General features: G+C 39.8%; 1 protein-coding gene across 3 annotated transcripts in view; it reads right to left on the bottom strand.

The window, feature by feature from the left end:
- The window catches only part of esrrga (estrogen-related receptor gamma a), a 183,771-nt gene that overhangs the window by 79,040 nt on the left and 89,285 nt on the right, over positions 1-15,446 (bottom strand). Inside the window, exon 1 of one of the 3 annotated variants that reach the window (XM_007904499.2) lies at positions 293-452. The exons of the other annotated variants lie outside the window; for them this stretch is intronic. Within the exon in view, the coding sequence (XP_007902690.1) occupies positions 293-348 (56 nt within the window). The 5' untranslated portion in view covers positions 349-452. Of the gene's footprint in view, positions 1-292; positions 453-15,446 lie in introns of those variants that run through there. 3 annotated transcript variants of the gene reach the window in all.

Genomic DNA, 15,446 nt, shown 5'->3' with positions numbered 1-15,446 from the left:
GGTTACACTCCGCTGTGGACACTGCCATTCCTTTGGCTTTGTCACATCTTTGGCTAAATTACAAATAGCAGCACAATATACAGTAACACTGGACTGAGACTGCCTCTGGGAATCTGGAGATAATTCAGAGAACATCAGTAACACAGAAGAGTAGGACATAACCCTGGCTCAGCACTCACACACACACACACACACACACATCCCTTGGCCCCCGCAACCAGAAAGCCCAGAATCTTATATATATATATATATATACACACATATATATATAAATAAATAAAAAGGTACCTACTCTTCGTCGTAGTGGAGAGAAAAAGATTCAGGGAGACAAAGTTCTACCAAATCCATGTGCGCTCAGCACCATTATTCGAGCTCACACTCCTGGCAATAAATCAAAGTTCCCTGACAGAGTGGCGCAATTAACACAAATGTTCTCTGGTGACAGCCTGTAGGCCCCGCCAGCTGGGACCAGGCTCACTCTCCTAATCAAGGTCTTAAAAGTCCCGATTGTAGCTTATTAATATGAAGCGGGTCTTTACATATGCAATCCCCGACCTCACCAATCACCGCATTGGTGGGATTGTAGCCACTCAGAGCTGAGCACTGCAGACAGGACAATTCCTGCACTGACTGAGGGGAGCAATGCAGGTACAGTAGGTGGGAAGACACTAAACTGGGAGGAGGGAGATGAGCCTCCACAACCATATTCAGGACAGGATTTAAAGCACAATTTTCCAGTGGGGCTGAGGGTACAATAAAACACTAAAAGTTAATTTGCTGCTGAACAGAAATTACTGCAAAAATGACAGGTTCTGTCAATGGAATATATTTGACCATAGATCCATTGCAATACCTTGGTTATAGTGATTTTCAGTGAACTCACTATTAGCAGGACTGAAACCTACAGCGCAAGCACTGCAATAAGCAAATTTGAATGCTTTTTAAAAAATCAAATGACTGCACAATGGCTATTTTATTTTGAAGGAAACTCAATCTCCTTTCGCGGCGTTGAGGCTTTGTTCAATTTTTTTAAAAAACGGCGACGTATCACTTTATGCTCTGAAGCAGTGATGAATGCATCTACTTAGAGCTAAACATGGATCTCTCTACAATATGAAATCTCCCTCATGATATTTTTAACTTTAAAATTTACAAGCCCTGGTTGGGTCATTGGTCTTAAACGTTGAAACAAGGAGGAAAGCACAGTTTTTGTACTTGAACCGGTTTTTAAATTATGTAGAGAAAACTACATTTTGGTGCGGGAGAGGAGTTTGTGGGAATGGGGAATTATACATGTAAATTAAATGCTGGGAGTTCAGATCTCACTTACAGGAAAAAAAATTCAACAGGGGAAACTTTGGCATGCTAAAGCCCAACTTGAAAACCATGAATGCACTCAAACTATTATGGCAAATATTTCCTCTGTGCAAATGCCAGTATCTTCACCATGTTGATGTGAATTGCTTGCTGCAGAGCAATAGGACAATGTGGCTTGAAGCAATTGTAGAAAGGCTAACCGGGGCGTCAAAGCCATTGCAGAAACTGTTCTGAAATACAGCTCCTCCAATCATGGTCTCCTTCAAATAATGCGAGCTCCAACAGCTGGCTGTCTCCCTGCATTCCGTTAACCCAATGTAAACCCTTTTTACTGTCCAAAAGCAAAGCTGCCTCACAATTGCTTCTGATGTTAAATTAACCGTTCAGCGGACTTGCTGTTGCTGGCAGTTGCTTTTGCAAGTGTCTCCTAAAAATCTGGAACATCTGTCGGTACAAATTGTGAATATTTAGCAAAACAAATTTGGCCCTAATTGCTGTACATCTGAAGACCGTGATTCACTGTTTATGCAGATTTAATCAATATGTATGTTTCATTCAGCGTAGGTTTAAGAAATAAACAGCCTATGTACATTTTTCTTGTAATCAAAAAACAGGCATTAGTAATTTCTCCTACTCTTCAAGGATTCAGCTGTTTTAATACCTATAATTAACACAATGTAAAATTACTCAGGAATTAATCTTCTGCACTTTACATTTTTTCCATTAATTATAGTTTTTCTCATCCTACACTTCACACTTGTATTTCAAGATTTGTCAAACATAGAAATCAAATTCAGCAACCTAACGACGCTTAAAATCTTTGTGCTGTTCATGGACCTGAAATTTAAATAAAAGCATTCGAATGGGATTTATAAAACTGTCTTTTGCCATCACATCAGGTTATGTAGTGTCGTCTGGACAGGGTTAAAGTGTGGTCTTTTCCCAGACTTGTACAGTCCGAAAAGCACCCACCCATCTTGAACATTTAAATTTACAGTTCTTCGAACGAAACATACCCAAATCTCTTTGACTTCCACATCACCAGAGTCAATATTTCTAACAGAAACAAGTTGTTCATTTTAGATCTCAACCCAATTTTTGTTTGAAAAAAGAGTTGCATTGATTTAATGACAGAAATTTGCAATCCTTTCCGGTTACAAACGGGAAAAGCAGCGGGCACCTTATTAATCTTATCAATCACATTCGACTGCCTTTGATATTATTATATGTTGTACTAGCAAGGCGCACCTACCAACTCTTCTGTGATGTGCTGCTTAGAAGCAATGTTATCATGTGCAATGGGCTGGATCATATGGTATTGACCTGCTCGACACATTTCACATTTTTTTGTGTCGCATCCTGCCTTTTAGTGGGGTGGTGTCAACTCGCCACGGCATTGAACCTGCATAATCTGCCTCAGCAATAGACACGGCCGCTTTGGACCCGCCAGCATGATGCTTTGTGCATCCCTTCTGAACACAAACTGTTCATTAACTCAATGTTTGGCAATAAGCAGAGATGAAAGAATAAGCAGCGTGCTGTGTATTAGTATACAGAATGCATTAGTTCGCAATGCCAGTTCAAACGCATCATTATACAACGCTAATGGAAGTACAATGGAAGTAGCCCAGCGGCCAAACTGAGATATCTCTAGTGCAATACCACACCTCAAGGGGTCACAAAGGCTCTTAACATCTTAGCAAAAGCACACTCTCAAATGCCCCACAGCTCTGTACTGCCTTCTGCCCCCACCGATGTCAAAGGAACCCGTCAAATCCTCCAAAATATTGTGTTCACAAACTACTTTTCAACAATAGAACTGCAACTGTGATACGATATTTAAACAATTCATGCAGACAATGAGGCAGAACGCTCTGTGTTTCTGTGTGTTAAGCAGTCATGTATAAATGTGGATATCATCATCATGTCCAGAGGATGCCCTCCATCTATAAACATTAAGTTATTAAAAACAATGTTTAATACCATGATTACAGCTTACTTGCTATTGTTCAGTTAATGTCAAACACATCACTGCAGCCTGCTTAATTAACCCATTACGTGCCGAATGGTCCTTTGAAAATGTACACACAAGCGATCTTCCACAAATTGAAATGCTGCATTACAGAACACAACAATGAAAAAATGTATTAAACAAATACATTCAATCGGGACCACAGCACAAATTCTTCAGCACTGGACTTTAATTCTGTACCTAAAAAAAAGTCATTACACTTCACGGTAATTCCTTGTGAAGCCGATTGCAACTCTTTAATGTTTCAAGGTGCTATAATCCAACACAATAGAAAACACATCAATGTCCACTGCCTTTGGGGAAAAGAGTTCAACATAGAGATGCTTTAAGCTATCATCAGAAAACTCTTCTGACAGCTCCAGTTATACCACACAAATCTTTGCAGATTTCAAAATGCTGCAAACGACACGCAAGTTGTTTGAGGACATTAAGACCAAAATTGCACATTTGCAATAATTAGAGATTACAAAGATAAGTATCTGCGTTCAGTAACCTACAAAGGAATTAATTTGTGGAGTCCTGTAGCTCAGTGGTTAGAGCACTCGTTTTGCAAGCGAGAGACCCGAGTTCAATTCCAGGCAGAGGGCGAAACCTTGGGCAACTTTCCTTACTCCACACGCCTAATAATAATCCCCCCAAAAACCAAAAACAATAATAAAATTGGTCATTTTCAATCTACGACTGTTTGTGGGACATTGCTGTACGCAATTGACTGCTGCGTTTGCCCACAAATATACAGTCAATTCACTTTACAGTGTATTTTGTGAAGCGCTTTGGGACATCCTCCCGACGCGAAAAGCGCTATATCAAATTCAAGGATTATTATTATTATAATTTGGGGCACTAACTGATACCCTTCACAAACATTTTGTCCCCAGCTGCATTCCGACAAAGAAATGAGCAGGTTTATACTTTAAACATAGAACTTTACTATCAGCATGATAGGGAGTTTCAAGTGTTTAGGGCATTGGGCAATGGGACTGGGTGGGCGGAGGGTGGAAACACAAGAAATACATGCAAATAATCCCTAAAGTCTAAAATTGCCTTGTTGAAAAGTTCTTGCTCACTTTACTGGAACCAACATATAAGCGGTTGGTTTCTGCTGATTACACATTGTATTCAAAACACCATGTGCAGCCTGCAATTCTGGTTTCATATCAACCTCAGGAGCAAGGCATTTCATTAGAGATTGTATTCTCTCCTTGTAGTCTAGCACTGATCACAATGGGTTGTTGGACACCTTGTCCTCCACCACTCCCCCACAAACACACACACACACATAACACATATGCATACACACATGCACATAATCTAATTAAAAATATAGAACCAGTAGTAAGAACGTTTGATAGTACAGAATACTTAAGGTCTCAGTTAGGAAAAAAAAGGCTCATGAGAGTCATTTTGGTGAAACAAAACTATTTAGGTAATTTTTTTAAAAAAAGGATTCCTTTTGTCAGTAATGCACATTCCTGGAATGTCCATCCTGTCATTAAACTGTGATAACTGGACTTAACTCACCAGTTCCTGTAATCTTCCTGCTATTCCTCTTCAGACAATAGAGGGCACTAATGGCTCTATGCTGGCTTCCAGGGACACACAATAGAGAGCGTCGCGAATAGCAGTGTTCACTACAACTGGAGTCTCAGCCAACGCATGCACTTGTCTTCCAAAAGTGGAGAAAACAAAGGGTGGGGGTGGGTGAGCGGGGCGGCTGAGAAAGGGAAACGACTATGTGCATCAGATACTGGGTTTACTTTCCACAAACATATTGGTGTCCGACATGACTTGATAGAAGCAACTGATTGAAATGAAATCTCTTATGTGCGTCAGGCAGCACAATTGTCACATTGAGGAAGAAAAGGTGGCAGTTCTCAGGCACCCTATCATTTTGATATGTTAATAGCCCTTCACAGCCTGTGGGTGGTCTACTTTTGATGCTATTAACGTCTTCGGCATGAAAATCAACTGACGGGTATATTCAGGGGAATAGATTTAAACTCTTCACCCTATTAAGGCCCTATGGTAATATTTCATCACAACAGAAACAAAATAGCATACAAGTGTATTTAGTTATTCCACGCCCCCCCATGGATAAATCGCCATTAAAGTATCAGAGCATCGTTCACTTTGCATCTGTTTAGAGATAATAAAGAAACCTTATTCAAACTGCACCTGTACATTAGCAGTTTAATCGCCGTACTATACAACCTGCACAGTAACAACTAGACTTGATTCCTTTATAATAATATTATTAATAATTCTTGTATTTGATATAGCGCCTTATCACGGCTTTGAGACGTCTCAAAGCACTTCCCAGAATATACTGTAAAGTGAATTGACTGTATTTTGTGGGCAAATTTATTTGCTATAAACACATCCATCCTTGCACAATAATTTTGGCTTGTTTAAAACAGTTTTGCATAAACATTAATTTTCTAAACTGAGCACAGAGCACACGGAGGGTTAATGCTGTGAGCTCCCGACATTGTGCGCAGCGCTCCATCAGTGTACAGTACATCATCTGTATCTATGCATCAGGTAGCCTTTTTAAGCTAGCAAAATGAATTGTGGTTTCCCATTTAATATCAGCTAATCATGAGACATAGCTCTTTAACCGCAACAATGCATTTAATCCTTCAATCCATAGGCACTCCAAATAATGCATAGCATGCAGGTAATTAAAAAAAGTCAATTCATTAGGAATCAAGCAGAGCTGTACAAGTGGCACTATCCTTTCCCTCAGGCCACATTTCACAGATCATTGTATTTGCTTGCGCGTGATCGGAAACTCGACTGGGTTTGAGGCTTCTGAGAACATTACATCTGATATATTACAGAAGTAGGTTTAAACATCAAGTGGTGGTTCCAGTTACTGTTTATAGAGCACAATCAGACCTTTAAACCTTGCGGCAGAAGAGTATTGCATGTCCGGTCACTTCCTTTGTTAATTTTGCTTGCGGTTTGCTTTCACGATCATTGACGTTAGACCAGAAACTGAAGGTTCTTGGGTTAACTTTCACAGTCTGCGTGAGTCATTCATGTATCAATAAGGCTACATGAATAAAAAGATGCAGATGTTTCACCCATAAAGAAAGCTTGCCCACAGCGATCTGAAGTCACTGGTGTTTGTTAGTTACTTCTGCAGTCACACTCGGGACTAACAGCATCTTCACTCCCATTCTCAATCCCAAATCTGTAAGGCTGGCATTCCTACAGTTCTAGATCCTTTGAAAACCCAAGTCCACTGATCCTGCATAAAGATGGCAGTACAGAGGATATCCCCAGTTATCCCCGCTTGACAAGCAGAGTGTGAACAGATCAAACGCAAACCCGAATGTTAACCAATATCCACAGATAGGCCAATGCTCCTTCTATCACCATTTCTTTTGTTTCAAAAATCCAAACACTGTCTTACGAAGATTTAAAATACGGAAGTTCATTTTAGTGTGAAATGAATGGATTTACCACAGCATAAATACTGCAAAAATGTTTTTGCAAACTCCACAGTCTCGAAAAGAGCTCACTATCTTTTGCTGAAGACTCCATTGTAAGCAACACAATGAAGAATTGACCTTGTAGGATTACGTGTAATATATTATTGTAGAGCTCTCTGAGCCAAATTTTTCAAAGGCAACTGCATACTAAATAATAAGTTTCACATGGCACAATGTAACCCCACTGCTGTATATTCTATCCACATCAATCTGTTTGCCGACTATAATAGCTATTGCAACCTCTGACCAGAAAATGGTTCAGGCTTAGTAGCAAATTGGTCACTCTTGATATAAATGTGGTCTAAAATTTAAGGCAGCTGCTTATAAGCGACCCATTTCTGTTGAACTAGCTCTCCAGAAATCTGTAGAAGGGAGGGGTCCTGTCCTCTCAATGGGATCTTCACTGCAAGTTAGAGTGGCTTCTGCTGAAACTGAAGATCTATCTGCATGTCTGACGTTATGTATCGAGACTGCAGGGCCACTGGAACCCCAACTGGAGTAGTTGTACTGAGAGTGCGCAGATGACCCCTATTATCTGAAGGAAGCTACACAGGGGACCACATACAGCTGCACACACACGCACACAAAATCCCGAGAATTCATGATGCATTACAGTACAGCACTTGCAAATAAATGTGGTCTACTGAGATATGGTACTTCTAATCCTTATCTAAATTGCAATTAAGACTTCACAGCTACAGATATCTGTGCAAAACCCAAGCTGTATTCTGTTATTTTTTTGATGGTCCAAAATCAAATCAATCTTCAAATAGGTTAGAATGAAAGTGGCTGATCCCTAATTGCACCCAGCGGTTGACAATATTGTACCTTCTGCCCAAGTGCAGACACCAGGCTACAAGGAGCAAGCAGCAAATGCAGAAATTAAAAGGAGAAAAAAGCACGAATAGTTGGTGATGGTTCATTATATCTCTCTCGTCACACGCCAGGGCAAATATTTGACTGAAAAAAAACATTCGGAGCCCCTGGCAGAAAAAAGAGCATTTTGTTTTCCCTCAAAGGGACCACTTTCTTCAAATAATTGTCATCCCAGATAGTCAGGAAATGAAGTTATGAGCATTTCATCAGGAAAATGTTGATGAATTTCGGAACGTTGTTTCATGCGACTCGTCAATCCCAATGATCAGTTAAGACCAATTATATTAGAAAACACATTGTCTGCTTAACGTAATTTGCGATTGTTTTTGTTTTTTAAAAAAGAAACAAGCAGACAGACATATGGCAATTAATCTCCAATCAAAACATGGCAGTGCACAGAGTGAGAATAAAACACAAGTCTGTGTTAACTGATGCAACCCTCTTAATCTACCGTGACTGAATGCGCTTATCATCTCTGCTACACTTAGCTAAGTTATTTCTTTGTCCAAACATTAAGGGGAAAAAAAATCAATTCAGCTCAGGTTTTCCCACATCTTCATATCACTTCTCATCTGAACTCTATGGAGGTAGAATTTCAATTACCTTGGAGAACTCCCAGCGAGCCAGGATGAAGACGGTCCTCCTGGTCACAGCCAGTAATTGTAGAGGGGTCTGCGTCTTACATTTGATGACATGGCTTACAAAAATAGATATTCCAGTTATTTGATAAAGGAACAAAAGTCCTCATATGAACATTGCCACCATTTCTCAGCTTCATCAAGCGGCTCACCAAACAACTAACTCGGTTACTTTGAAAATGAAACAATTAACATATTTACTATGTGCNAAAAAAATGCTGACTTTAATTGTAGCTGCAACAAGGTTCCCCAGGGAGGATAAATGAACTTTGAATATTCACTGTTTGGTTGAAAAAAATAATTAGCTTGCCACCTCACCCTCTCCTTTCCCATCAGATCAGCTCTTTTCAAATGCATTTCCTTTTAGCACAAACACATGAAAACAACAGTACGTTGGCTTAGATATTACCTCCAAATTTTTAATTGTGACACAAAATTGCTTCCTGCTTTTGTGAAATGGGCAGTGGTAGAAAACATTAAATATGTTTTACAGCAACTGCTGCTAAGTTGTACATGCGCAGAGGGTGCAGAACTGTTGCTGCATCATTTGTTTAAAGGCAAAGATGTATTGGCATGTTTACTCTATGTTGCAAGAAAGGTTTGGATTAACAATGTCCCTCAGATCATTTGATCTCATCCTTTCAGAAAATCCACGTATATCCTTTGGATGAAACGCTATTAAATTGAGGTTGAAAGTTAAAGATCCTGTGGCACTTTTTAAAAAGAGAAGGGAGTTTCTTTCTGTGCCCTGGCCAACAAATTATCCAAATAAAATTGGTCAGTCACTCACTCCATGGCTGTTTGTGGGGCACTGCTATGTGCAAACTGGCTGCCACGTTGAGCTTACAAAATACACAGTCAATCTACTTTTTATAGTATATCCTGTGAAGCACTTGGAGACGTCTTGATGATGTGATAAGGAGCTACATCAAATGCAAGGATTATTATTCTTACTACTTTCCCATTACAGCATCAAGCCCTTTTCTTACACAAGTCCTAGTGACCCATTTGAATGCCATCTGTGTAAAGAAATACTTCCTGATCTCTCCTAAAATGGTCCTTTACAAGTCTGAATCTATGCCTTCCTGCCCTGCTATCTTGACGTGCTTGAAATTATCATTCTGGGTTTGCTTTCCCTATCTCATTTAGCATCTTACATACCACTAAAAGGTCTCCTCGGAGATGTCTCTTTTCAAGGCTGAAGAGTCCTAACTAATCAAGTTGTTCCTTGTGGCTCATCCCTTGAACACTGGCAAAGCTTCAGAACCCAGAAATGAGGGATCATGGTTTTAAAATATTCCCTTCAGTTTCAGAGGATATATTTCCATTAATATCACAAACCTTGGGCATATATTAAGGATAATGTTCAGCCTTGCAGTAGCTTGGATAACGAAAAACGAGGCAAGAGATATGAACTCAGGTACTTGCGGTACAAGTTATACTCAGCCTGTGAGGAGATAGTTACATAACAGGAAGGATCCAACTTACACGGGTTTCCCCTGTCCCACCACCCTATAACAGATATGCATCTCAGAACCCAACCACAACTCTATGTTGTTACAGCAGGAACTCACCAGCCTTAATCATTCCTTGCCTACCCAAAATATTATTTATTAATAATTAATTTATTAATAGGCATGGATATTTTCAGAGACACGACCCGTTTTACACAGTGGCAATTACAAATCCACAAAACAAAGAGCCCACAAATTAAGAGACGGCAATTTCAGAACTACACAAGGCACATCTGTGGGACCACTGAGCTGCATCCTTGGCTAGATGAGTATCAGTGAAACCTGAAATAACACCAGAATTGAGGCTATTTGACACTTCCTCTGCTGTTTGTATAGGCATCACAACATCGCAGTGCCACAAAGTGAGGCTCAATTGGGGGTATTTTCTCTCTGGTAAAGATTTTTCCAAGTAATACAAAGTGGCGTTTTAGGAATAGCTTCATATTTCTTAGTTTAAAATCCTCTGTGTGTGTTGACCAGTGACGTTATGTGCTCATGGCTGTTTTGGAGAAAAATGTAGAGCAAATAAATACACAAATACTTTATAACTATGTCACTCCCCACACCGCCCCCTCCAACGTGCCCACACCTTGAAACAAATGGAATACGATGTTTGAAAATCAATCTGTGGGTTTAGTTACAGTGCATTGTACAAAAGAAGCATACTGCCATCCTCTGGGATTAAAAGTCTTCTTTTTATTGCTAACTATTGTGAGCCGAGGTCTATAATGCTGCACATTTTCTGCCATTTTAAACTCAGAAATTGCAGGAACAAAGTGGGCCTAATCAACATCATTCCTTTGAACACCCAAATCTGATTAGTACGCAATCCCAAAATGTCAAACCACTTCTTACAAAATACTAGCTCTGATATAATTCATCCCGTGTTATATTAGACCAGGGGACCCCATTTCAGGTCAGACATTTCTAGGTTTGAACCCCATAAGCAGAAAAAGCCACAATCGCACCAAAAGTGCTTTCACACATGCCCAACAGTAGATGTGAACAGCCCCATCATTAGCCACATGAATAAGTTACCAAGCAAATAGCTTGAAGTTAATCCTCCCTCAGCATCTGTTTGGGAGTGTTTTCTGAAACCTTTCTTTCTGATGACTTATTTTTACATCGCTTAAAAATGATCCCGCCTGATTCTCTGCAACGGTTTCAACTAGATCCTACCCTTTTCTCTTGTTTGCTTTTAAGACCATTTAGTGTCATATCCCACTGAACATCTGACTAACAAATTGGATACAATCCAATAATTAGAGTGCTCACTGCAAATCCATCTATGGTACAGCAAAGTACTGGTCGCACTTTCCAATGGACTCTAGTATGACATGTCCAAAGGCAGTGGCAGTAATGGGTTGATTATCATAACTCTGTCCTATCTGTGCACAATGAAGAGTTGCGTTTTGCTGCCAGCTTGGAATTGCCAGATTTACGGAAGCACTTTATGATGATTTATTCATCCTATGTTGCGCTACAGTCTAAATATATTTTTTATTCAGATTGAAAATACATATACTGTAGCGTAAACAAGATTAAAATACAAGCACGATCCAATAAAATTTCTATTCAGTGGAAAAAAAGTAAGTCCAGCTAGTGCTGAAGTAGTTCAGATGCAAACAATCAGAGCAAATAACACGGATCTCTTTGCTCTAAGCAGCACCATAAAAAAAACTTTACACCAATTTATGCATTTTACTTTCTCTAATAAAGAAGAAAATGTAGAAAGGTTTGCTGTCCCATCTACAAGTTTTGCTGTGAGTTCTTCATTCGAAAAGACTGCACACATCGATTCACTCACCAAACAGCACTTTCAGGCACGTTGTGGCACTTCATGTAAACAGGTTGAAAAATGTATCTAGTATTTGATTAACTTTGTTCCCTTAACCCACCAGTAAATACTGCAGGTATTCCCTAATCTTAAAAAAAGCCTCTCCTGCTGACATCTGTGCATGCTTATAGTTTGTGTGTGTGTGTGTGTGTGTGTGTGTGTGTGAGAGAGAGAGAGAGAGAGAGAGAGAGAGGATTAGACTTTCATAAGAGAATTGAAAAGCCCAGGACAAATGGACTGGCTGAAATACATAAAAAATTGCTATTTCTTTTTGCTGTCAAATTATCATATCATGGCTATTGTGAGACATTGCTTTGCGCAAATGCCTGCCTCCTGTGAAAGGCGCTATATAAATGCATGAGTTGTTGTTGCCAACTTCTGCTGCAATCGGCCACAAAATCCTCAATCACCGCACTTTCCAGTCAATGCTTTGAAGCGCTTCAAGAAATTCCCTTGACGTGAAAGGCGCTATACCAAATGCAAGGATTATTCTCATATTCATATTGCCACTTTTTATAATTCCACATACTCTCTGATCGATAAAGCTTAAAAAAACAAACTCGGTTTCAGTATTAAAATGTTCATTATTTCCTTTACGTCTTTATATACAATCATGAGCTACGTGTAGCAGATGATTTGACATTTTTGATATTGATCACCGTGTTGAGATAAGAGAGTTGTGCAGTCGTACGGTTGTTTAAAAGAGAATGTCAGTGACGGTACATAGGCGGGATGTGAGTTACGTAATGGGTGGGGGGGGGGGTTGGCTGCAGTGTGGGATGAGATACCAGCTATCAAGCAATGGTGAAGTGAAAGGATGCAGTGGAGGTTACTGCGGTCCTTCCCAACCAAATTGCAACCACTCCTCCATATTCATTTCCTGCATTTCGAAATTAAAACTCGAAGTGGAATATCTTTCCTTAAAAAAATGTTTTGCTGTCAAATTGCAAACCAGCGAAACTGGAAAAAAAAGGGTGTTTCTGTAAATCGCAGTAGAAACCTTTCTCGACCCTCCCCCGCCTCCCTCCCATAAAAAAGTCTCCACTTAATGTTACCGTAGATGCCTAGATAAGAAGCATTCCACCAGGGTCTGCACTTACTGTGTTTCTGCAGCACTAAATGCAGCTTAATTTTGAAACGTGAGTTCTTTTAAGAAGTTAAGACTGAATTCTTCAATAATTTGCCAATTTCTGGATGCGCTAAAGGACTCTGGTGGAATTACACCCCATAAGATTTTTAAATGGCTGGTTATTTCATAACCACTTATTTTATAGCACTGCAAATGCATGCTTCCATTGTCAAACACTGTGCATGTTTAATACATATTAAAATGGCCCGTTACCCATCAAAACACAGGGCTATGCAAGGTTAACAAGTATCCATACAGATATTCCAGCATTTCTCACCTGCGTTTACTGTCTCTATGCAAGCTGTGAGCTTCAACACAGCAACATAAGAATACCCAAGGCAGGAAAATACATCGTTCACATCTGACCAGTCCCAGTTTCTAAATAAATATATTTATTTTAAACACAAAAAAGACTCATCTCTCATACTCCTCAATTGCATTTTTTTTACTAATTTGCTTTCGATTTCTCTCTCGAACCTGCTGACACAATCCACCTCTATTCTGCGTATGTACGACAAAGTAAAATAACTACTGTAAATACGAACCATTTGTTCATCTTCCCTTCTCTGAACTTCAGTTTGTGTTGATCAGTTTAAACATATTATCAAGGTTCAGTTTATCGATACCCTTTAGGATCCTGAACACTTTGACAAAATCTCTCCCTCTCTTTCTCTCTTTCCCTCTATCGCTTCTCCTTTTTTAGTGTCAACATTCGCAGCTTCCATAGCCTCTCCTCATAACTCAGGTGCCTAATTCCAGCTATCAATCTAGTTGTCCTTCGCTGTACCGCTTCCAATGCCAAGAGGTTTTTACTGTAATACAGCGACCAGAATTGTTCCGCAGTATCTCGAGGTGGGGTTGAACCAGTGCCCTGTACAAGCTCAGCACCACTTCATGCCATTTGTGCTCCATCCCTTTAGCTTTCTTTGCTGCCGCTATTCACTGTGCTGATAGTTTCACTGATCTATGCACTGGTAGCCCCACACATTTTCAAGTGTAAACATTAGGTGTGGATATGTGCATTTCCTTTCAGTATTTAATACAAGAACTGAGATTTTAAACTTTTCGATAACAGGACTTCGACATCTCGATTGTTATCGGACACCGGTTCTGTGAAAGACTGGGGAAAATGTATCGCACCATCTTTAGCCTGTGGTGACTGGAGTTGGCAGATGTGCAACACTGATTCACGGCATGCTTCACATCTGCTAACTCCAGCTTCCACAGGAAAGAAAGGAAGAAATCAACCTTTAAAATCTGCCAAAGAAGTCTTTTTTGTACATTAGGTTGCATAACAAGGCCAGATGTCTCAAGCATATGGTTCAGCTTTTCAGCATAGGGCAGACCAATGTGATTCATATGACTAGCTTAATACAGTAATACGGATAACAACTTATATATTAGATATTACACCATATATATTTTATATGGACACGCAATGATGCCAGCCAGGAAACTGGGTGATGCTGCAGTTTAATGCACAATCCTTTCATCTGTAGTATCTAGATTTGAATCCAGCCTCTATGAGGGTCCCAAGTACCTTATACCTACACCAATTCAGTGATCTGAACCCTAGTCAACCTAAAATACTGAATGAAGTCCCTGTCAAATACGGTGCACTTCTCCCATTTACATCATGCCTATCTATTTAGATTTGTGATGGTTATTACTCGATAAACTATAAAACAAGCTCTATCTACTTCCTAGTTGCCACAATCCAGGCCTATTACATAGCTCTCTCTCTCTCTCTCGCACACTCAGGAGTGGTCTCAGAACTGACTGACCCAATTGGATTTGGAAAATCCACACTGATGGGAGTTCGCGATATTCTCGAGAGTGCTATTATCGTACATCAATATGGTAGAGTAGAAGAACTCTGCAACTGGCCTCTGCTTCACTGACCTAGAACTATGTGGTACTGACAGAAGGTATGAAAAATGGAAAAAGGGATTTTTACCACTCAGCACTAACACGCCTCACCTTAATAGGGGAAACAACTCAAATACGCCAAAAAAGCACAAGTACATATATGCAATATACACCTGACTACAGCCATAAACATGGCTGGGGAATCATCATAATAATAATCCTTGCATTTGGTGTAACGCCTTATCACGTCTGCGAGATGTCTCAAAAGTGAATTGATTGTATATTTTGTGGGCGAAATGCGAATCATATACAGAAAGGTACACAATGGAGATTATTACCTGCTGGCTTTGCAAAGCACTCACTGGAGCCTATCTTTATAACAACAACAACTTCAACAACAACTTGGATTTATATAGCGTCCTCCACGCCGGACGGAATCTCAGCCGTCTTATAAGGTGGAAACGTTTCGAATTTGGAAAGCAAGTTTACATTCAGGGCACAATAAAATCAGGATGCACTTCAGTTTGCAGGCTATAAAATTGGTAACCTAATGCCCCATGATTTCTAGAATTGGCCTAAATGTATACACTGATGCGTTCAGCCTTTGGCACTGGGCATTAGAACAATCTTAGGAACTTCCTATTACCCTTGGGTTAATAGTTTGCCACTGTCACCCCAAACTGCAGCCAATATTTGTCCTGTATCGGGAAATTTTATACTCAGTCAGCAGAGATTTA

The sequence above is a fragment of the Callorhinchus milii genome, unplaced genomic scaffold, assembly GCF_018977255.1.
Source record: "Callorhinchus milii isolate IMCB2004 unplaced genomic scaffold, IMCB_Cmil_1.0 Scaffold3, whole genome shotgun sequence".
In the NCBI taxonomy this organism is placed as follows: Eukaryota; Metazoa; Chordata; class Chondrichthyes; order Chimaeriformes; family Callorhinchidae; genus Callorhinchus; species Callorhinchus milii.
This window is presented reverse-complemented; position numbering and strand designations above follow the sequence as displayed.